Source organism: Pelophylax lessonae, assembly GCF_965119305.1.
Source record: "Pelophylax lessonae genome assembly, chromosome: 8".
In the NCBI taxonomy this organism is placed as follows: Eukaryota; Metazoa; Chordata; class Amphibia; order Anura; family Ranidae; genus Pelophylax; species Pelophylax lessonae.
The window spans coordinates 88,293,354-88,315,669 of record NC_138775.1 but is presented as its reverse complement, the minus strand read 5'-3'; the positions used below and the strand labels follow the sequence as shown (position 1 = coordinate 88,315,669).

Below are 22,316 nucleotides of genomic sequence, written 5' to 3'. Positions count from 1 at the left end.
CTTTAATTTGAAAATAGTAGAACATCTTAAAGGGAAGTATGGGTTTGTATTTTGTTCCCCAGTTATACTTACCTAGTTGGATGCTACATCGTTCCGATGCTGCATCTGTCCCCCAGCGACTCTAAACTGAGAACCGAGCGATCAAAAATCCCACTCTCTCGCTTCGGACAGCTTCCTGAGCAGAGAGCGGCTGACTGTCAGTCAGAGGCTGAGCTGGGTGTTAGTCCAGGCACCTAGCGGGCCCCGACTCTGTGGTCACGATGACGCGGTGCCTGGACCGACATCTGTGACGTCAGCAAAAAGCTGACTTTAGTCTGCTCTCTGCTGAAAATGGTTCACAGGAGTGCAGAATGAACTACACACCTCTAATCCATAGGAGACGTACAGCCAACCGGGCTTTGGCTACATATCTCCTGTAAGCAAATAATAATGCTGGAACGCATTAGGGTCTCCCTCTTGTAACCTTTATTCACAGATTAATGTAGAGCATGAAAGCAACCAACGCGTATGCTTAATGACCACACATAAACACTCATAAAGAGAAAAATGGAGTAAACCATCTGGCATATCTAGCAATTCTACACAATTCTTTTGCAAGTACGAAACAAAATAAAGTAACATGCTTATTCCTTGACCCCTTAAGCCAGCCATAGACTGTTCAAATCTTGGCCAGTTAAGTAAAAACTGGATGAAATTGGAAAAAATGTATGGACAGGCTGAATGTACCTAAGTTGATCAACTTGGGTACAACCAGCCTGCCTGATTTTATATGCGATTATTGCAAGCGGGTATTATAGCTGCTAGCAATAATCACTGTCTTCTCCCGGTGGGGAGTGGGGGAGACACAATGGCTTGGGGAGAAGGATTCCCCTTTCAATGTTTGTGTTGATAAGGGAATCAAGCTAAACCTGTGGTTGCAGGAAAGAAATTTGCTTTGTTTATGACCGGCCTTACTCCCAACACTCTTTTTTTGAAAATGTTTGTTCAAAACTGATAAAGTTGTGGGTGTATACTGAGGGCCTAAACCAGGGGTCTCCAAACTTTCTATACAACAAACCAGTTTACTGTTCTTCAGGCTTTAGAGGGGCCAGACTGTGGCCAGTGGGAATAAAAATATCCCCTGGCATCAGTGGGAGTAAACAGTGCCCCATTATTGGTTTTAATGGGAGGAAGTGTGCCCCCATTGTTGGTATCAGTGGGAGGAATAGTGTCCCCATTGTTTGTATCAGGAGGAGGAATAGTGTCCCCATTGTTGGTATCAGTGGGAGGAATAGTGTCCCCATTTTTGGTATTAGTGGGAGGAATAGTGCCCCATTGATGTCAATAGGAGGAATGGTGCCCCATCATTGGTGACAGTTGGAGGAATGTTGCCAAGAGGGGCAGATAAAGATAACTAAGGGCCTATGATAACTATCTGGCCTTTCACAGACTCATTCCGTTAGATCTTTTAATGTAGTTTCTAGCATTTTTCTTCCTTGAAATTTAATAAAGTATCTGGGCAGAAAATCACCATGCTAAAGTTAAAGTGCTAACTGCTAATGCTCTTTATGATCTTTGAGGGATGATACTTACCAAATTCAGATCACTATTTTGATGGCAGCACTGGCTTTATGGATTGGATGCTTCATGCAGCCCTATGGAGCGGCGGATGTCAGCAGAGACATCTCCGCTGACACCCGCTGCTATCCGATCCGATCCCTATTTTCCATCCGTCTGGAGGATCGGATCAGATAGGATCGGATGAAAATGGACAGGAGGTCCATTATCATCCGATCTCCAATAGAGGAGAGTGGGGATCTGACAGCTCCGTCTCTGCACACAGAGCGGAGATGGAGCTGTCATCAGCCTGCTCAGCGGGGATAGGTGGATCGATCTCTGCTGAGCAACACGGACTCCGTCGCGCGCACCACCCGTGTGAAAGGAGCCTTAAAAAGTATTATTTTACTGAAAGGGTAGTTGATGCTTGAAATAAACTACCAGCAGAGATAGTGAAACAATAAACAGTAAATGGCTTCAAACATGCTTGGGACAAACATAGATCTATACTCAGACAAAAAGTTAATGAAAAAACAAAAGCAAAAAAAAAAAATGGGCTGACTCGATGAGCTACTCTGTCTTTTTCTGCCATCACTTTTCTAAGTTTCTATGTTTAAAGAGGAAGTAAACCCTCCTCTGACACTTTTACCTATAGGTAAGCCTATATTAAGGCTTACCTATAGGTACTGTAAATATCTCCTAAACATGTACCGTTTAGGAGATATTTACCTGACATGCAGCCAGTGACGTCACTGGCGCATGTGCTCTGAAGGAACGGCCGCTGGTGCCGTTTCTTCAGAGCCCCGTGCCGTGACCGTCGGCTCCCGCGCGCGTGCGAGTGACGTCACCACCGCGGCTCCGGCCAATCCGATGGCCGGATGCCGCGATCTCGGAAGACGGCGACTGGACATGTCGCCCGTCATACAGGTGAACGGGCGGCTCGTTCTTAGGTAAGTATTTCATAATGAGCTAGTATGCGATGCATACTAGCTCATTATGGGTTTCTCTTTCAGGTTGCAAAAAAAAAAAAAAAGTTTCGAGGGTTTACAACCTCTTTAACTGCTAAGCCACAGCACTGTCCAAAAGTGTATGTAGGTGCTGTGATTAAAAAAATATAGTGTATATCTACTATATATTTATTAACAGCAAGTTATTTTGATGTACTGACTGACCACAGGAATTACTGTAGCAAGTCCTACTATGCAAAATTGCCTAACTTATTTGACTGACCCTCTGTGCATCTGACATAATTCACAATGCAATATTGTATTTTTATACTTCTGTAATGATATAATAAAACAAAAGGAACTTCCTGTAATCACTTTTAAAGATATATGACAGAGCGTCTGTCCTGTGAAAACACCGTTTTTTGATGTGCCATTGTGTATTTTTTCCTCTTACTCCTGTTTTTCCTCTCTTACAACCCCCCATCCCATTTCCTTCCTCACAATTCTCTCTTTTGTTCTATCTCTCCAGGGATTCTCTAAATATTGAGGTTTTACAGGCATTTGTGAGATGCCATGACCTTAACAAACTCGGACTAGTGGAGGCTCTGAGGTGAGAAATATGTCACAGATATAAAGTGTCTTGCTGCCTGTCACAATATATACTCTGAGCTTTTCTAGTTCAGGACTTGAATTATTCACACAGTAAGTTCAAAGACAGAATTTAGCAGGCTAGATACTTAAAGATAGTAGATTATGAAGAAACATGTTTAAACATGTCTATGTCGGGGCTAAATGAAAAAAAAAAAAAAGTAGATCTCTCCTAAACTTGCCCATTCCCATGATTTATTCCTATAAAAATGCTGCAAGCACAAAAAAATATAAACAAATGGCCACTGCCCCACCTTGCCTTCGCAGCAAGGAGCACATGGAAGGGTGACGCATGTCAAACAAAACCTAAGAAAAAAAAAACTAAGAAAAAACCCCCAGCTCAACTCACCAACCAGCCTGCAAACAACCAAATGATTCTCTCTAACAGTTTGTGGTAAAAACAGAGGTTTTTTTTTTAGTTAAGGTATGAATTTTTTTTTTTTTGGTACTATTTGAAATACAGAAAAATACCTGTTGAACTGCAAAAAATGCAAATTCTCTGCCCGATTTGCTTGTGCTTGACTACAAAACACCTCACTCTCTCCTCATTACCATAATATTTAGGGGAGTTATTACAGGGGCTTTTCTGCATTGAATCCCCAACTAGCCTTGTCATTAGACATGCTCTAGAGCTGGAGAGGGAGGTTTGGGTAATGCCTGGACTTACACTTTAAAAAGTCCAGTGATAACCTTTTTATTTATTAATTAGGAATGTTCATTTAAACATTGTACAGGAAATATAGACACACATCTAATGTATCGAACATATTCAAAGACTAAGCCTTTCAATTATGTTTGGTCTTTAAAATGGAAAGAAAGCCTAAGGCTGGCCATACATGTGTCGAATTTCGAAAGAACATTCTTTCGCAAATCAGAAATTTAGTGCGTTTGGTGATTCGATGGTGCCACCATTGATTTCGAAATTTGGCCGACCAAGCTTTCAATTTCATCTTATATGGCTACAGAAAAGAATTTTCGTGGCCTGGGAATCTTCTTTTCTTTCTGGGAATTTTCTTTTCTTGCAATCATGCACATTTATTTTTTGATTATATTTCTCCCATCATTGATTAGAAAATCGTTAGTTTTTGAAACAATTTCCAACATGCGATGAACGCACGAAAATCGGCTGTGGCTGTGGCCCACTAATGGTGCTAAATTCAAATGAAAATTCTTAGAGAAGATTTTCGAAATAAATTTGAAATATTCTTAAAAAATTGCCCCCCCCCATCTATCCTGCCTAGCCTGTAAAAAAAAACAAAGAAACTTTATACTTACCTTTTTTCAATCTGCTCTGGTCCGGTCATGTGATCCCACAACTCGGGCCCCCCATGTCAGTGAGTGGCTGCTCCAGGGAAGAAGAGGTTGTGCTAACAACAGCTGAGCCTAGGAGCCTATGGTTGATGTCACGGCTCCTGAAATTCACAGCAGTTGATGAGTGCTCACTTACACAGAGCTGCAGGATCATGTGACTGGACCAGAGAGGATTGAAAGTAGGTTAGTACACAGATATTTTTTCATATAAGGTAGGCAGGATACATAGGAGGAGGGGGGAAGGAACATTTGTTAAAACAGTTATAGTTAGGGCTTTCTTCCACTTTAAAGCAAACCTCTTGGAGTAAAAGAAAACAGCAATTACTTACAGGTATGGAAGGCCATGTGACTTATTCCATGTGATAACATTGGGCCAGTTAGCCATGATACCTGGATAGTGTATAGCCCTGTGTAAGCTGACGACACTGGTGACTAACGCCCATGGCCTTTCTTTTGATCCCAGTGACTGAACAGAGCAGTGGGAGAGAAGAGAATGTGGGCATGTACTGTTAAAAAAGGGCTGCTTTAAGATGAAGGTGCTGTTTTTTTCCATATGATCAAAGCACAGGTTTGCTTTAAGGCAACAAAGTCATCTCTGCAAAAGAAAAAGTCCAAATAAAATGCCGTAATTAAGTATAGTGATAGATGGTGCTTCAATTATGGTATAGACATAGTTTAAAATATTAACAAACTAAACAATATACTGTGCATAGATGCCCTTTAATAGGATAAAAGTAATAGTAAAATTTCAATAGTAAGAAATGGTAAGAAAGGTTTTTTTGTTGCTTGCTTCAGCCACTAAAGGAAACATAGTGGTTTTGAGTGCATTAATTCAGGTAAACTTAAAATATTGTGCGTGAATGTTTTTTATTTTCATATGCAGCCTCTTCTACACTCTCTTTAGGTTTTCTATTGGAAAGCTTGTTTTAAGCTCAAGCATACAGCCACACACACTACTTAATTGTAGTATTGGGTGAACAGTTTGGCCCGAGCATGAGTTCAGCGAACACCTGAATTTGCAGGGTGTTTGGCGGGTGTGCGTAAATCCCAGTGCATTCTAAGCTTTGATTGGGCGAAGCTTTAGCCAATCAGGGCGCCGTAAAAGCTGGTTGTTAGGGAGCGGGGCCAGGAAGCCGGCTGCTGCGTCCTTAACAACTGTTAAGTAAAAAAAAAACAAAAAAAAAAAAAACAACTGTTAAGTCACCAGCTGGCAATGGACTTCCCGCTAACAGCTAAATTAAAAAAAAAAAAAAACATTTGCCGGTAAAAAAAAAAAAAAACTGCATGGGGGGTCCCTTCCCAATTCTTACCAAACCCTTCAAAAAACCTCCCGAAAAAAATTGCTTCGCCCCCGTGAAGGCAAAACTGCGAATGGCTGGTTTGCCATTTGAAAGTTCTTACATAGGTAGGGACGGGGCCACCTGGCAACGTCACTTGGTGGCACCGCAGACTGGTGCATGATGGGTTGGTGACATCACAAGGGGGGGTGCCACCAGGTGATGTCGCCAGGTGGCCCCACCCTTACCTATACATGAACTGTCAAATCGCAACCCAAGCATTTGGCGGCTTGCCTTAGATGACAGCGGAGCAAGTTTTTTTTTCTTTTTCGGGTCGGTGGTGCGGCGGGCGGCGTGATTGATGATTGATTTACATTGGGGAACACTATTTATTTTTTTTTGGGGATCTGGGTACCCCTTCCTAAAGTGTGCTTCCAGAATTTGATAAGCCTGGCTGCATGCTCAGATAAGGGTCTGGTATGGATTGGGGGCGGGGGGCATTTTTCTATTGCATGGTATGGCATGGTATTGTATTTCCAGCAATTTTAATGTAATTTCATGCATTTCCAATTGCATAACCAATTGAGCTCCTCCCGCCACAGTTTTACTGTGGCAGACAGCCGCTCCTGGGCAAAGCAACATCGCTCGCTCAGGAGACTCTAAGGGGCGAGCGTGCACCGCCGGCGGTACGCTCCCACCCCCGGTCGTTAGCTGGGGAGCCAGTGCGTGTGACCGGTGGCTCCGATGGCCGCCGGCCACTCGCGATCTCCCACAGCTGAGAGAGAAGGACAGACGGCTGATGTAAACACAGCCATCTGTCATTCTCCCTGAAGTGATAACAGAGGCTATGTGATCCTGCTATATTGGATCGCATGTCTCTGTGATTACTTCACAAGCCACACTCCCTAACAGTTAGAATCATGCCCCTAGGGACACATTTAACCCACTGATCACCAGTAATGTTAACCCCTTCCCTGCCAGTGTAATTTTTACAATAGCAGTGCATATTTTTAGCACCGATTACTGTAGTAATGTCACTGGTCCCCCCAAAAGTGTCAAAAATGTCAGTTAGGTGTCTGATCTGTCCGCCACAATGTTGCAGTCCTGCTAAAAATTGCTGATTGCCGCCATTACTAGTGAAAAAAAAATTAAAAAAAATAACATACATCTTTCCCCTAGTTTGTAGACGTGATAACTTTTGCACAAACCAATCAATATACACTTATTGGGATTTTTTTTTACCAAAAATATGTGGCAGAATATATATTGGCCTAAAATGATGAAAACATTTGCTTTTTACATTTTTTTTATTGGGAATGTTTTATAGCAGAAAGTAAAAATCATTGTGTTTTTTTTTAGAATTGTCGCTTTTTTTTGTTTATAGCGCAAAAATAAAAATCGCACAAGTGATTAAAATACCACCAAAAGAAAGCTCTATTTGTGGGAAAAAAAGGACGTCAATTTCGTTTGGGTATAGCGTCGCACGACCGCACAATTGTCCGTTAAAGTAACGCAGTGCCGAATCGCAAAATAGGGCCTGGTCATTGAGCAGCCAAATCCTCCGGGGCTAAAGTGGTTAATGGAAATTTTCATTTTTAACATTGCACTTCAGGCATCATTAAAATTACTGCTCCTGGAAAACACAATCTTTTTTAAAAATAAAAAAATGTTTGCATTGATACAGGTTCCCCAGGGCAGTACCCATACCCTCATACACTTTTTATGACCAATTACTTGTATATAAGCCTTCAAAATGGGGGCTTTTGATTTTTCAAGTTTGGCTCCCATAGACTTCAATGAGGTATGCTGTTCAGGTCAGAACTTTTCCTCTGTTCGGGAGTTCTGGTGGGAACCATACAAGGGAGTGTTCGGTCCATCTTTACTTAATCAGTCAAAATATTGTCAGAATATTGACTTCCAATGACAAAATATTTGCACAAGCAAGAACATAGAGGAGAATTTAAACAAAAACAACACTGATAGAATGGGTGCAGTCAAAAGAGAAAAATAAATGAGATGTATTATCTGGTATACTGTACATATAAAGACATCAGCTACAAAAAAAAAACAAAAAAACAAAAAACATATTTTCAAAAGAATAGCCTTTTGGAACACAGCAGATGTATCTTTATTGTCTATCGGTATCTTAAATTAGAGTTTTTTATTACTGCTTAGCAATAAACTGTTAAAGTAAAGTAATCAAAAATTTCCACTAACTGTCCTCCTTTATATTATTCATAGAAGGTTCCTGGGAAGTTTCAGGCTGCCCGGAGAGGCTCAGAAAATTGATCGAATAATGGAGGCATTCTCAGCTCATTACTGCCAGTGTAACCCAGGGACCTTACAGTCTACAGGTAATCACAAGTATCCTATCAGCACATCAAACAATTTCGTTTCAAAATATCAGCAAAATAATTGACAGTATATAAACTACTAACATTAACTTCAGAATATACTGTATAAATATAGGAATTCACAAAAAAGTGACAATTTAAACATTCAACTGTATACTGTTATTGTAATGGGTATTACCCTTGGTTCATGTGTAAATGACTGGTAAATAAAAGTGCATTTTTTTTTAGTGCAGCGGATTGTAAAATATACCAGGTCAATTGTACAATTGTAAAGACAAAGCTAAACTCTAGGCAAAAATGACACTGAAATACTGAAAAATGTATACACTGGATACATTATATATATATACTGTATATACAAACCTGATTCCAAAAAAGTTAGGGCACTGTACAAATTGTGAATAAAAACAGAATGTAATGATGTGGAAGTTTCAAATTTCAATATTTTATTCAGAATACAACATAGATGACATATCAAATGTTTAAACTGAGAAAATGTATCATTTTAAGGAAAAAATAAGTTGATTTTAAATTTCATGGCATCAACACATCTCAAAAAAGTTGGGACAAGGCCATGTTTACCACTGTGGGGCATTCTCTCTTCTTTTTATAACAGTCTGCAAACGTCTGGGGACTGAGGAGATAAGTTGTTCAAGTTTAGGAATAGGAATGTTGTCCCATTCTTGTCTAATACAGGCTTCTAGTTGCTCAACTGTCTTAGGTCTTCTTTGTCACATCTTCCTCTTTATGATGCGCCAAATGTTTTCTATGGGTGACAGATCTGGGCTGCAGGCTGGCCATTTCAGTACCCGGATCCTTCTTCTACGCAGCCATGATGTTGTAATTGATGCAGTATGTGGTCTGGCATTGTCATGTTGGAAAATGCAAGGTCTTCCCTGAAAGAGACGACGTCTGGATGGGAGCATATGTTGTTCTAGAACTTGGATATACCGTTCAGCATTGATGGTGCCTTTCCAGGTGTGTAAGCTGCCCATGCCACATGTACTCATGCAAACCCATACCATCAGAGTTGCAGGCTTCTGAACTGAGCGCTGACAACTTGGGTTGTCCTTGTCCTCTTTAGTCCGGATGACATGGCGTCCCGGTTTTCCAAAAAGAACTAAAAATTTTGATTCATCTGACCACAGAACAGTTTTCCACTTTGCCACAGTCCATTTTAAATGAGCCTTGGCCCAGAAAAAAACTTCTGGATCATGTTTAGATATGGCTTCTTTTTTGGCCTATAGCATTTTAGCCGGCAACGGTGAATGGCACGGTGGATTGTGTTCACCAACAATGTTTTCTGGAAGTATTCCTGAGCCCATGTTGTGATTTCCATTACAGTAGCATTCCTGTATGTGATGCAGTGCCGTCTAAGGGCCCGAAGACCAAGGGCATCCAGTATGAGTTTCCGGCCTTGACCCATAAGCACAGATTTTGTTCCAGAATCTCTGAATCTTTGGATGATATTATGCACTGTAGATGATGATAACTTCAAACTCTTTGCAATTGAAACTCTTATCTGTTATTGCTCCGCTATTTTTCGCCGTAGCATTGGGGGAATTGGTGATCCTCTGCCTATCTTGACTCTTTTTGGCTCTTTTTATACCCAATCATGTTGCCAATTGACCTAATAAGTTGTAAATTGGTCCTCCAGCTCTTCCATATATGTACATTTAACTTTTCCGTCCTCTTATTGCTACCCGTCCCACAAATATGTGTATATATATATATATACCTTTTATATATCTTATATATGTATATCATATATATTTTTTAATTTTTTTATTTATATGTGTGTGTGTTCACATGTGTGTATTTTAGAAATCATAGTCTCTGTCATTTTCATGTACTTCTTCCATCTGAAGTACCTGGTTGATCCTGCCAGTCACCCATCTTCCTTGTTCCACTGACCACCCATACAAAGCACAGAAGCTGATCTGTGATAATGTGGTCAGTTTTTTACAACACATTACATCACTTCCGAAGTTGTATTCTGTCGTACAAGAATTGTCCTAACCGAAAGAGTTTGTAACCCTAAAAAATAATGGCTCCTGTTCCTGTAAAGCACGTTATACAGCACAGTGTCTGTGTTGTGTAATTTGGCCCTTTCTATCACCTAAAATACCTGGCTGATCCAGCCTGGTTCTGCCCTCCCCTCTGTAAACTAACCTCAGATATGATCCCCGATCCTCTCTTCCTGCTGGAAAAATAACTGTGTTTTCTTACTATAGTTCCCTGTGTTAGATAACATGATGTTCCCCAGTGTATGTCATTTAAAAAATATAATACCTAATACCTTATTTCAGAATACCGCTCAGCGTTTACGTGACTGTCCGCCATTCTCCTTCTCTCCTCTCCTCCTCCCTGCTGATGTCAGCAGGGAAGTCTCAGACTCTCCCCCTGCAGCTGTCAGATCAGGAGAGGAGACCACCAGGCAGTCACATGGGCACTCTAAAATAAGGTATTAGGCAGCATATTTTTTATAAATTACATACACTGGGGAACATCATGTTATCTAACACAGGGAACTATAGTAAGAAAAAAGTGCCTTTACAACCGCTTTAGGTAACTTCTTCATTTTCAATATGAGACTAGCATGCAAAAAAAAAAAAAAAAAATGATGATCATTCTTTCAATATTCTCATTGTGTATACGAGTCTTAAGAAAGATCACTTCTGGAACGAAGCAAAAGCAGTTATCGTTCCTGCATAGTTAGAACTGTATTAGAAAGTGCCTATAACTGAGGACTGTAATGTGGGGGAGCTGAGTACTGTAAAGGGGAGCTGAATACAGTAATGTTGGAGGGAGCTGAGGACAGTAATGTTTTGGTGGGGCTGAGGACAATAATGGGGGGGGGCAGGATTGTGGGGGAACTGAATACTCTAATGGGGGGCTAAGGACAGTAATGCGGGGGGCTGAGGACAGTAATGTGGGGTGGGGCGAGGACTGTAATGTGGGGAGCTAAGAACTGTAATGAGCGGCTAATGACTGTAACAGAGGGACTGAGGACAGTATTGTCGGGGGACTGAGGACATTACTGTTGGAGGGGGTTGATGTCAAGAGGATATGAGAATACTAATGTGAAAGTGTTGGGGGGGGGGTGATGTGAAGGGAGGCTAAGAACACACTGCTGTGAAGGGGGGATCCTAATGTGAAAGGGAGGGTAGTGTGATGGGCAGTGGGGACTGCAAACACTGATGTAAGGATGGGATTGTGATATGGGGCTTGGTTGATCTGTGCTTGCGCATTTACATGCACATGCTGCAGGTAGGTCAGTCTATTCATTTAAAAAAAAAAAAGCTGCATGGTACCGCAGGACCATGCAGTTTTGAACACACATGTGCAAAAGTGTGGCGTGTTCCTCTGTGGGTTGGGAGCATGAGCAATTTTGTGTGTTTCCCAGCTGCAGAGATCGGAACCTCTTGGAGGAGAGGGGGCTGTGATGTGAAGGATCTGAGTCGTAGCACAAACATGTGACTCGGATCTCTGTTGGGAAGGAAATTTTACTAACCGGACTTCTTTGAATTTTAATTCAATACCCCTGCTCTAGTCAATCACTTTACATATATAATATGAAATTCATCCAAAAGAAATATCGTTTTGACTAAAATTTCAGTAGCGCAGGGATGGTGATGACCTCTTACCATACAAATAAACTGATGCAAATATAGTTATATCCCAATATGAATATACCAAATGCATAAATCAGATAAAATGCATGAATAAAACTGCATGACAAAAATGCATAAGATACAATGCATAAAATACAATTAAATCAATAGGAGTCCATAAAAGTCCATTGACATAAAGTGCATGTAGAAAAATAAAGTGAATTCACTCATGAAGGATCACTGGTGCAGATTATGGGAAACACCTTTGCTTGCCACCACCAAAGTGCCGGGAGAAATAGCTGAAATTCAGACTCACCAGAAGCCCATGCCTACTCACTCTCATGGACTAGGCAACCACAGCATATACCAAAATCAAGTTTCCTCCAGATCACTGCTTGCACTGCAGACAGCTCGTCTCAGACAATGTGTGTGGGTGACAAAAGCAGAGAAACCCCGGGGATCTGCTCTTCTGTTCCGGGAATCCTCTCCTCTCCCTCCTCCTTCTCTCTGGATAAGGCGGCGGCTGCGGGACGACTGACTCATACGGGTAGAGCCTCACATTACATACCTACTGTAGGCAGTCCAGTTGCTTGGATCAAGTGAATATCAAGTGAATATCTTATTAGTAACAAAGAATCAGCTATTTCATTAAATTGACCAGGGATATGGTGAGGTCTAAATAATACTTTATATTTCATATAAACATAACAAAAAAAAAATGATGCAGTAAACTCATAACTGGGATTGAGGATGCCAATAGGGAGGTTATTACAGAGACCACAGCAGTGTTATCAGAATAAAAACAATATGCTTAATTCCTTACCTCCACAGTACAGCGCAGCACACCACAGTGCTACAGATACCAACAAATGGAACAGGTCTAAGAAGGCCCGATTCCTTATATACAGTAATAACAAAACTTCCATTCCGCCAACGACTGAAAAATTAAGCTTTAAAACCTTCCCTTCTACCTAGATGTTTGTACTCTTCAAGTTTAGAATTAGCCTGAACAGGAGCCAACGAATACGATTTTCTATCAAAGCACTCAAGAAATTGCACTCAGATGTGTAAATTTGTTTTGTGACTAGAATTCAATCAAATAAAGTGATGTGGCTCTGATATTCCAGTTTTACCCAGGGATAATCTGCATAAGATGCATTCTACTGGCAGCATTCAATGTGCAAAGTTCTGTTTTCCTAAAAGCAATTGAACCTGATAAAGTGTCAATTTTTTGAGCTCCCCGAGCAAAATTAATATTCTCCAAAGGCCTGCCAAGTTATTTTGCAGCTAAGTAGAAGCCCACTAAAATCAATCTTGAGAAAAATATTCACTGTGCAAGGTCCTTTGGTCTTTCCATATGCAAGTGGAACTCCAAAACTTGGAAAATCCGAATGTAAATCATGGATGTTGTAAAAAAAAAAAAAAAAGCTGCAAGGCAATGGCAGAATATGCTAGTGTGCATCGCATACTAGCACATTATGAAATACTCACCTTGGAACTAAGCCCTCTAACACTGTAATGTCACCGCTGAGATGGCTGTTATTCCGGGTTACGGCTATGTGATTGGCCTGAGCCATGATACCGTCACTCCCGCGCACACACACTGGAGCCCTCAGTTCCGACACGAAGCTCTGAAGTTCTGGCAAGGTATGCCGGACCTTCAAAGCGCATGCACCAGTGATGTCACTCGCTACATGCAGAGTGAATATCTTCTAAATGGTGCAGACTATCGGTTCGACCCGAACATTGACTGTTCGAAATTTGGCCGAATTCAGCAACCAGAACCGACCAAAATGCAATGGGACAGGAACTGGGCTTTAAAAGCCCGTGATTGGACCAGAACCATCAGTAAAAGCCAATTGAGGGGGCAGTAGGATGCTAGGAATGTGATTGGAGTGACTAGGGGGTCCAGAGGCCAATCAGTAGTGAATACGCCCCCCAGTATATAAGATAGCCCCGCCAAATCTCTAGCACTTTAATACAGGGCTGTGGAAGAGAGTGGAAGCAGTTCTGTTACTCCTGCTTCAAAAGTTTAATTTAGCAATTATTAGTGTGAGGAAAGGGATATCTAGTGTAGTTAGGGTACTATTTTCCACTATAGTTAGATTTAATAATCTTGTTTCTGTAGGAAAGTGTTAAGTGTCAGGGTGACTGTAGTGTAGTGTAGTGTAGTGTAGGGTGAACTGACTCTGACTGCTCTGGCAGGGTGACCGCCATAGAAAAAAGATAATTTGTATTAGAATTGCAGTAGAGCAGGATAGTGGCTCAGCTACTTTTACATCTGGCCATTTTTGTTTCAGGCGTTTTATTGGGCTTTTTTGTGGACGTCATTGGAGGCAGGCATGACATCTGAACTTACACACACATACTTTAATTTCATTAGCGCAGGCATAGGGCTCCGCTCCTATCACACCTATATGTGTGTATGTGTATAAATACATATACTGTATGTGTGTGTGTGTGTGTATATACCCCTATGCAGAAGTTCAGATGTTGTGCCTGCCTCCGAAGACACCCAGAAAATGCCCAAAAAAAACGCCTGCAACAAAAACGCCCAGGTGTGTTGTTGCAGGTGTTTTTTTGGGCATTTTTTAGGCGTCTTTGGAGGCAGGCCTAACATCTGAACTTCTGCATAGGGGTATATATATATACACACACATACATATATGTATTTATACACATACACACATATAGGTGTGATAGGAGTGGAGCCCTATGCCTGCAATTTCATTAGCGCAGGCATAGGGTTATGCAACTTTCACACCTTTATGTGTATATATACATACATGTGTGTGTGTGTATATATACCCCTACACAGAAGTTCAGATGTCATGCCTGCCTCCAAAGACGTCCACAAATAAGCCCAATAAACGCCTGAAACAAAAATGGCCAGGTGTGAAATTAGCGGAGCCCTATGCCTGCTCTACTGCAATTCTAATACAAACAATCTTTTTTATTCTGGTTCTGGACATGCTACAGAGCTGGAACTTCACAGGTACACTTTTTAGACCCCCCAGACACTAAATCTCATTTTTTTTTTCAATGATTTTTTCAATAATTGGCTCTCTATCAAAAACGACAATTTTTAATAACTTTTTTTTGTGTGATTAATAGTCCCTGGGGCATGACCCAAAACCCTAGGCACTTTTTAGGGGCATTTATTGGGTTTTAGGGCTTCAAAATTGTGTTTTTTGATTACTGAAGTTCGGGTCCCATTGATTTCAATGGGGTTCTGAAATCCGGGCCGAACTTTCGGGAAGTTCGGGTGTTCTGGTCAAACCAAACTTTTCAAAAGTTCGATCATCCCTACTCCTAATGGCTTCCTATGGAGCTGTGTGTGCTTATTCTGCAGGAGAGCACACATAATTAGGAGTAATATATATTGAGTGCACTTGCTCGATTTAACATTTACTGGATTTAATTAATAGCTCACTGATTGCTTTCGCTTGGTGTTTGGAATTGCTTCTTAGTTACCTCTTGTGTACCAATGAAAAAAATTTCTAAGCGCGTGATGGGAGGGCTTAACCTTTATCAGACTCTATGAAAAGTAAAAGTCCTCCTTTGCAGTGGGGCTGCAAACACACTGCAAGGGGTTCATCTCCAGGGGACAGGAAAAGCACTTTTATTTACCTGATCCTCCACTTCCCAAGTAAACAGTGCTCTCCTATGCTCTTGCAGTGGACTGTCCCTTGGCATCCTCATGTCATATGCAGACCTATGAGTATGATGTCAGAGACCTTAGACCCCTGGAGCAGTGCCGGGTCAACAAGGCCATCCAGTGCCCAGGGCAAAGATGCCAAACTGTGCCCCCCTTCCTCTTAGAGTTAAGGTCAGGGCGCCAACATCTCTGCAATAAACCATTGCGCCCAGGACAACTTCCCCTCCTACCCACCCCTTGTACTGGCCCTGCCCTGGAGAGTAAGGGAGGAAAGAGGATCTAGAGGAGGGGATATCTAGTACAATCTCAGTATTTGCAGATGATACTAAATTAGGCATGCCAATATCTTCTATGCAGGATGTGGAAATCTTGCAAGCAGACCTGAACAAAATAACGGGGTGGGCAACTACATGGCAGATGAGATTTAATGTAGAAAAATGTAAAGTAATGCACTTGGGGGCCAGAAACCAGAAAGCAAGCTACTCACTAGGGGGGGAACCTCTGGGTGAGTCTAGGATGGAAAAGGACTTGGGGGTACTGGTAGACAACAGGCTTGGCAGTGGCATGCAATGCCAAGCCGCCGCAAGCAAAGCCAACAGAATACTGGGTTGTATAAAAAAGGGGATTCACTCCAGAAATAAAGAGATTATTCTTCCACTCTACAAGACTCTGGTCCGGCCACATCTGGAGTATGCTGTCCAGTTCTGGGCACCGGTTCTCAGGAAGGATGTGCTGGAACTGGAGAAAGTCCAGAGAAGGGCAACAAAAATAATTAGGGGAATGGAGGACATCAGCTATGAGGAAAGACTACAAGCACTGAACCTATTCTCTCTGGAGAAGAGACGATTGAGGGGGGATATGATATCAATGTACAAATACTGTACTGGCGACCCTAGCATAAGGAACAAACTATTCAGAGAAAGGAGATACAATAAGACACGTGGCCACTCAATAAAACTTGAGGAAAAGCGGTTTAACCTTAAAGTGCGTAAGGGGTTCTTCACTGTAAGAGCGGTAAGGATGTGGAATTCTCTTCCACAAGCAGTCGTATCAGCGGGGAGCATTGATAGTTTCAAAAAACTATTGGATGGACACCTTAAAGACCACAACATACAGGGGTATACAATGTACGGTTAAAAGCAAACACACACACACATCATAGGTTGAACTGGATGGACTTATGTCTTTTTTCAACCTCACTAACTATGTAACTATATGTAACTAAAGAGGCAGTTCCTAAAGCTGGCCATACATGGATTGAAATTCAGCCAGTTCAGCAGGAAGGTAGGACTTTATTTTTCCCAGAGCCCAGCTTTAACATTCTGCAGGATGTGAAAATGACATTCTCAAAATGAGTTTTACTTTTTTTTTTAGGCCTTGTTTAGACTGGCTATGCTGTCTGAAGTGTGATCCACATTCAGATCGCTCTTTAGACAGCAATAGACAGGCAGTCAGGAGGTGCTGTTTTGCCTCCATACTGCCTGTTTTAAACTCCTAATTACCCAGACAATTGTGTTGCGGGGCAGTTGCAGCACAACCCCATTTACTTAAATCGCCAAGAGCGACAGGGGATATAATTCCTGCTGTAGCCACGACATGTGTACACCCCTGGCTCAACTGAGAGGTTTAACGCCCCTCATCTGCAAGTGTAAACGAGGCCTGAATAATGATGTATTTATTATAATTAGGTAAGCTCTAGCACACAACAGATACAGTGCAGTTAGATGTTTGCCTGTGCAGTGTGACGCTTTGCTTTACCCGAGTTCTATCTGACGCTTTGCTTTACCCGAGTTCTATCTGACGCTTTGCTTTACCAGAGTTCTATCTGACGCTTTGCTTTACCAGAGTTCTATCTGACGCTTTGCTTTACCCAAGTTCTATCTGACGCTTTGCTTTACCAGAGTTCTATCTGACGCTTTGCTTTACCAGAGCTCTATCTGACGCTTTGCTTTACCCGAGTTCTATCTGACGCTTTGCTTTACCAGAGTTCTATCTGACGCTTTGCTTTACCAGAGCTCTATCTGACGCTTTGCTTTACCCGAGTTCTATCTGACGCTTTGCTTTACCAGAGTTCTATCTGATGCTTTGCTTTACCTGGGTTCTACCTGTTTGGAGGATCATCTCTTTCTTTACTATTTAAGCATAACTCCACTTTTGTTGAGAATTAAAACATTCCCCTCTGGGCGATCTCTGTATATTACAAGGATTTTGACAAACTTTGTTTCAGATTCTTACCTTTTGTTATTCTGAAGAAATCCCTGTTTGTTCCTCTGTTCTCCTGTGCTGAGTGGGTCTAATGGGAGTGGTTTCATAATTATCTATCAGCTGTGGCAGCTGCAGAGCTCTAATGAGGGAAGCTGCTGGGCCTGCATCCCTTTAGACGTGTTCCTATTGGGAGTATCTCACCAAAAATGACATTTTTGTTGCAGGGGATGCCAGAAATCTGACTTATATCTTAGTGCAGACTTCTGGGAAAATTGGTGAGCCAATCACGCAAGCAGGAAATGATGTTTCTGGGGTGTGGTCAGTACACATTCTGTGTACAGAACACCTCCAGGTAGCCATATTGCATTGCATTTTCAGAAAATTACAGCAGCTGCAGATTGAAAAGGAAAGTTCATTTTTAATAACATTCAATCACAATATGACTTATGTCGCAATTGTATACGCTATATTATTTTTTCTTTATTTGCTATTTTTTTTCCCCACGAAAGTGGAGTTATTCTTTAAAGATGTTCTCTGCACTTGGAAAGAAGCTTTCAAATTTCAAGCTGCTATTTGAGTGTCAGTCACTTTTATAAAATCTCTTTAATCTGTAACTTCTTTTTCATCATCATTGCATACTTTCTATTTTATAGAATATATATGAGGATAGTCAGTTGGATGGAATTTGAAATACTGACCTGTTGTGAAAGTTTAAAGCTACAGCTGCTGGTAACTGTATAATTCCAACTACCACCCACAGGCACATCCTAATTAACCCCAGGATCAGCTCTTACAGTGTCATCTACTATTAACCATCCCCTCTTCATAAAGCAGTGATGGCGGCATGCCATCATTCATTGCTTATTAATCACACATGCCTTAAGTTCTAATGGTTGGGTTGGTCAGAGAATGGAAAAACTGGGAGTGTGAATGTTACATTTCTCAAACAGTGAAAATCTATACCCTATTTAGTTAGCTTATGTAACAAAGCAATATGTTGAAAAGTAGAAGGTATCTGTGAGATCTGAAAACCCCAAACTATGTGTTGGGAATGGGGGAGTCGCACTGAACACAGCGCCACCCTTATTTTTGCCAGAACGTGCAAAATCGGTAACATAAACATTCAGTTCGTACACACGATAAGAAAATCAAAAGTAAAATTTTATCCGACAAATGATCTGCTGATTTTCGGATCTTTAGTTTGGTGCTTTCAACAGCTGATTTTGAATTTTCGGACGACAAAAACTGAATGTGCAGGCTATGAAATTTTTATCGAACATGAACAAAACGTCCGATTTTCGTTTAATTAGTACAGTTTTCATCCAAAAAAAAAACCTTAAGAGCAAGATTACGCATGCTCGGAAATGAATACATACAAAACAATTCAACACATTACTTCACTTCTGAAGTTGAATTCTGTTATATGAGAATTTTTGTATGAAAGTAACCTCTTCACTTTCCATATAAGACTAACATGCAATAAAAAACAGATGAAAATTTGTCCGATAATCTGATCGTGTGTATAAAGCTTTAAATCTTTTGTCTATGGTAGGTACCGTATTTTCCGGCGTATAAGACGACTTTTTAACCTCAAAAAAATCCCCCAAAAATGGGGGGGGGGGGGTCATCTTATATGCCGAGTATAAAAATCCCAAAGGTAATTAAGTAAGTGTAATCTATGAAAGCCTTGGCTGTCTGTGCCCTATTCATCTGCAAGGTACCGTAAGGACCGTAAATGTATTCTCTTATAAATCTCCCAGGTATTGTAAGTATTACCGGTAGATGTATAATCTCTCAAGGCGCTGGCTGTGCGGGAATCCTGTGCCGGTATACTGTATGTACCATAGCTTCGGCTACGTAGTATACCACGCTGAGCCGTTCACGGTGAGTGATGTATTCTATAATTGCATGCAAAGCCTGCTCAGATTGCCGGAGTCAGAGAGGTGGGATGATGTTACTCTCTCTGACTTCGCCAATCCGAGCAGGCTTTGCATTCAATAATAGAATACATTGCTTACCATGATTGGCTCAGCACGGTATACTGTATGTAGCCGAAGCTACGGTACATACAGTATACCGGTACAGGATTCCCGCACAGCCAGCGCCTTGAGAGATTATACATCTACCGGTAATACTTTTACTTAAAATACCTTTGATATTTATAAGAGAATACATTTACGGTACTTACCATACCTTGCAGATGAATAGGGCACAGACAGACAGAGCTTTCTATAGTATTTAAATCAAATCTGATGTTTTTCAATGGTGTTACCTTGCCTTGCTTCGGAATGGAGGTAGTCTTATACGGTGAGTATAGCCCAAAACCTATGTTTTAACTTGAAAAGTAGGGGGGTCGTCTTATACACCCAGTTGTCTTATATGCCGGAAAATGCGGTATGTTAAAGTGGTAGTAAACTCCTCTTTTGAATTTGTACATACAGGCCAGCCTACAGTAAGGCTTACCTGTAGGTATAGTGAATATCTTCTAAACTTGCCGTGTTTAGGAGATATTCATACTGTATGCAGCCGGGATATCACTGTCACATGGGCTCTGAAGGGGTGGCATACTAATGCCATTCTTTCAGAGTCCTGTGCCATAAACCGTGACTCCTGTGCACATGTAAACCCAAATGGAAGACCAGGAGAAGATAGAAGCCATGTCAGTGTTCTAAGGTAAATATTTCAGAATGTGCTACTGTTCAGAATTGTTCAAGGTAGCTTACAGTTTGCCCAAAGGCCTGATCTAAATAAACAACTGGCAACGTAAAATATATCATATATCATTTATTAAGTCCTGGGGGTGAGGTGCACTGCAGTGATCAGCATTAGTGCAAAGAAATCAAGCAAATGACATGGTATTCAAGGTTAACAGTTTCGGGCTTAATACAGATAGAGCCCTTCTTCAAAACCGAGTACATACAAATGCAAAAGCATGAAGCATAGCATGTATATATGTGTTACTGTTAGGGAGATTCACTCGCTCTCATTGTCATGATCACAACTGTCACCAGGAATTAGGGATGAGCTTCGAGTTCGACTCGAACGTAAGTTCGAGTCGAACATTGGCTGTTCGCTCGTTTGTCTAATGACAAACAAATGGGCTTCTTCGCGGGAACTTCGAGTTCCCGCATTATCATGGACTCTTACCTCTGAATTCCAGAGTGCATTGTGGGGTGGCTCGTGACGTCAGGTCCCTATAAAAGAGCTGTCAAAATCAAAACAGCTCAGAGTGGGGAAAGCGTCCATAGAAGCAGGAGTTTCTTTTTTTTTCTATTTTTCGGGCGGGCGAGCGGGCGACGGATCATCTTGGGACACTATTTTTTATTTTTTAATAAAGGACTTTTCCAAAACTGGCTTTTGTCTTTATTTTTTTTTGTACACTTTTTGGTGAATGGGTAGGGGTACGATGTACCCGATATCCTTTCACATGGGGGGGTGGGATCTGGGGGCCCCCTTGTTAAAGGGGGCTTCCAGATTCCAATAAGCCTCCCCCCCGCAGACCCCCACAACCACAGCCCACGGTTGTCGGGAAGAGACCCCTGTCCCCATCAACATGAGCCCCCCCTTCCCCAAAGCACCCACCCTTCCCCCCATGTTGAGGGCATGTAGCCTGGTATGGTTCAGTAGAGGGGAGGGCGCTCGCTCGCCCCCACCCCTATCCTGGCCAGCCAGGCTGTGTGCTTGGATAAGGGTCTGGTATGGATTTTAGGGGGAATCCCATGCCGTTTTTGTTTTTTTAATTTTGGCACAGGGTTCCCCTTAAAACCTATACCAGACCCGAGGGGTCTGGTATGGATTTTGGGAGGACCCCACGCCGGGTTTTTTTCATTTTTTTTATCTGTATTGCCAGGAGCCGACAATACATTACAGCCGCGAGCAAGTTTAAATGAGATTTTTTCCTTTAGAAATGTCAGCATTGCTGCAGCAGGCTATAAACATCACACAAAAGCGCCACTTTACAGGCACATCAAGGGGACCCCCCAGGCACGATATTTAAAGGAATTTTACATTTTTATTGTTTCACTCACCCGTCCAACGGTCCAGCGATGCGGCCGCCCGAAGCCTCGATCCTCTCCCTCGGCGCCGGCATCACTGCTGTGGGCACCCGGCTGTGACAGTTTGCGGCTTCACAGCCGGGTACCCACTGCGCATGCGCGAGTCGCGCTGCGCGCCGTGATTGGCCGGCAATCTTCTGGGACCTCTGACGTGTCCCAGAAGATTGCAGGGAGGGAGGGGGAGAGGAGAACTTCCGTTCAGGGCGCCGCGGCGCTCCGAGCGGAAGTGGGAGCGGGTACCTGTCAAAACTAGGTACCTGCTCCCCCCCCCAAAAAATGACATGCCAAATGTGGCATGTCAGGGGGTCAGGACTCCCTAAAGCGGAAGTTCCACTTTTGGGTGGAACTCTGCTTTAAGCATTATTAAAATCACTGCTCCTGTAAAAACGATTGTTTTAAAAAAAAATGTTTTGCATTGATTCATGTCCCCAGGGGCAGTACTTAGGTCCCCATACACTTTTTTGGGCCAATAACTTTAATTTAAGCCTTTAAAATTAGGACTTTTGATTTTTCATGTTCGTGTCCCATAGACTTTAATAGAGTTCGCATGTTCGCTAGAACATTTCCTCTGTTCAAGATGTGCTGGTGCAAACCGAACAGGGGGGTGTTCGGCTCATCATCACCAGGGATGAAAGTGAGGGTCAATCCAAAATCTTGAGTTGCCACCAGAACAGGAAAAGAATGGAAGTCCTACAATGGGGGCCACTTGTT

At 42.0% G+C, this 22,316-nt stretch overlaps 1 protein-coding gene across 1 annotated transcript in view; it reads left to right on the top strand.

The window, feature by feature from the left end:
- Positions 1-22,316, top strand: part of CYTH4 (cytohesin 4) — a 145,167-nt gene that overhangs the window by 68,258 nt on the left and 54,593 nt on the right. Inside the window, exons 6-7 of the mRNA XM_082266077.1 lie at positions 3,013-3,093; positions 7,961-8,073. Coding sequence (XP_082122203.1) covers positions 3,013-3,093; positions 7,961-8,073 — 194 coding nt within the window. The remainder of the gene's footprint in view (positions 1-3,012; positions 3,094-7,960; positions 8,074-22,316) is intronic.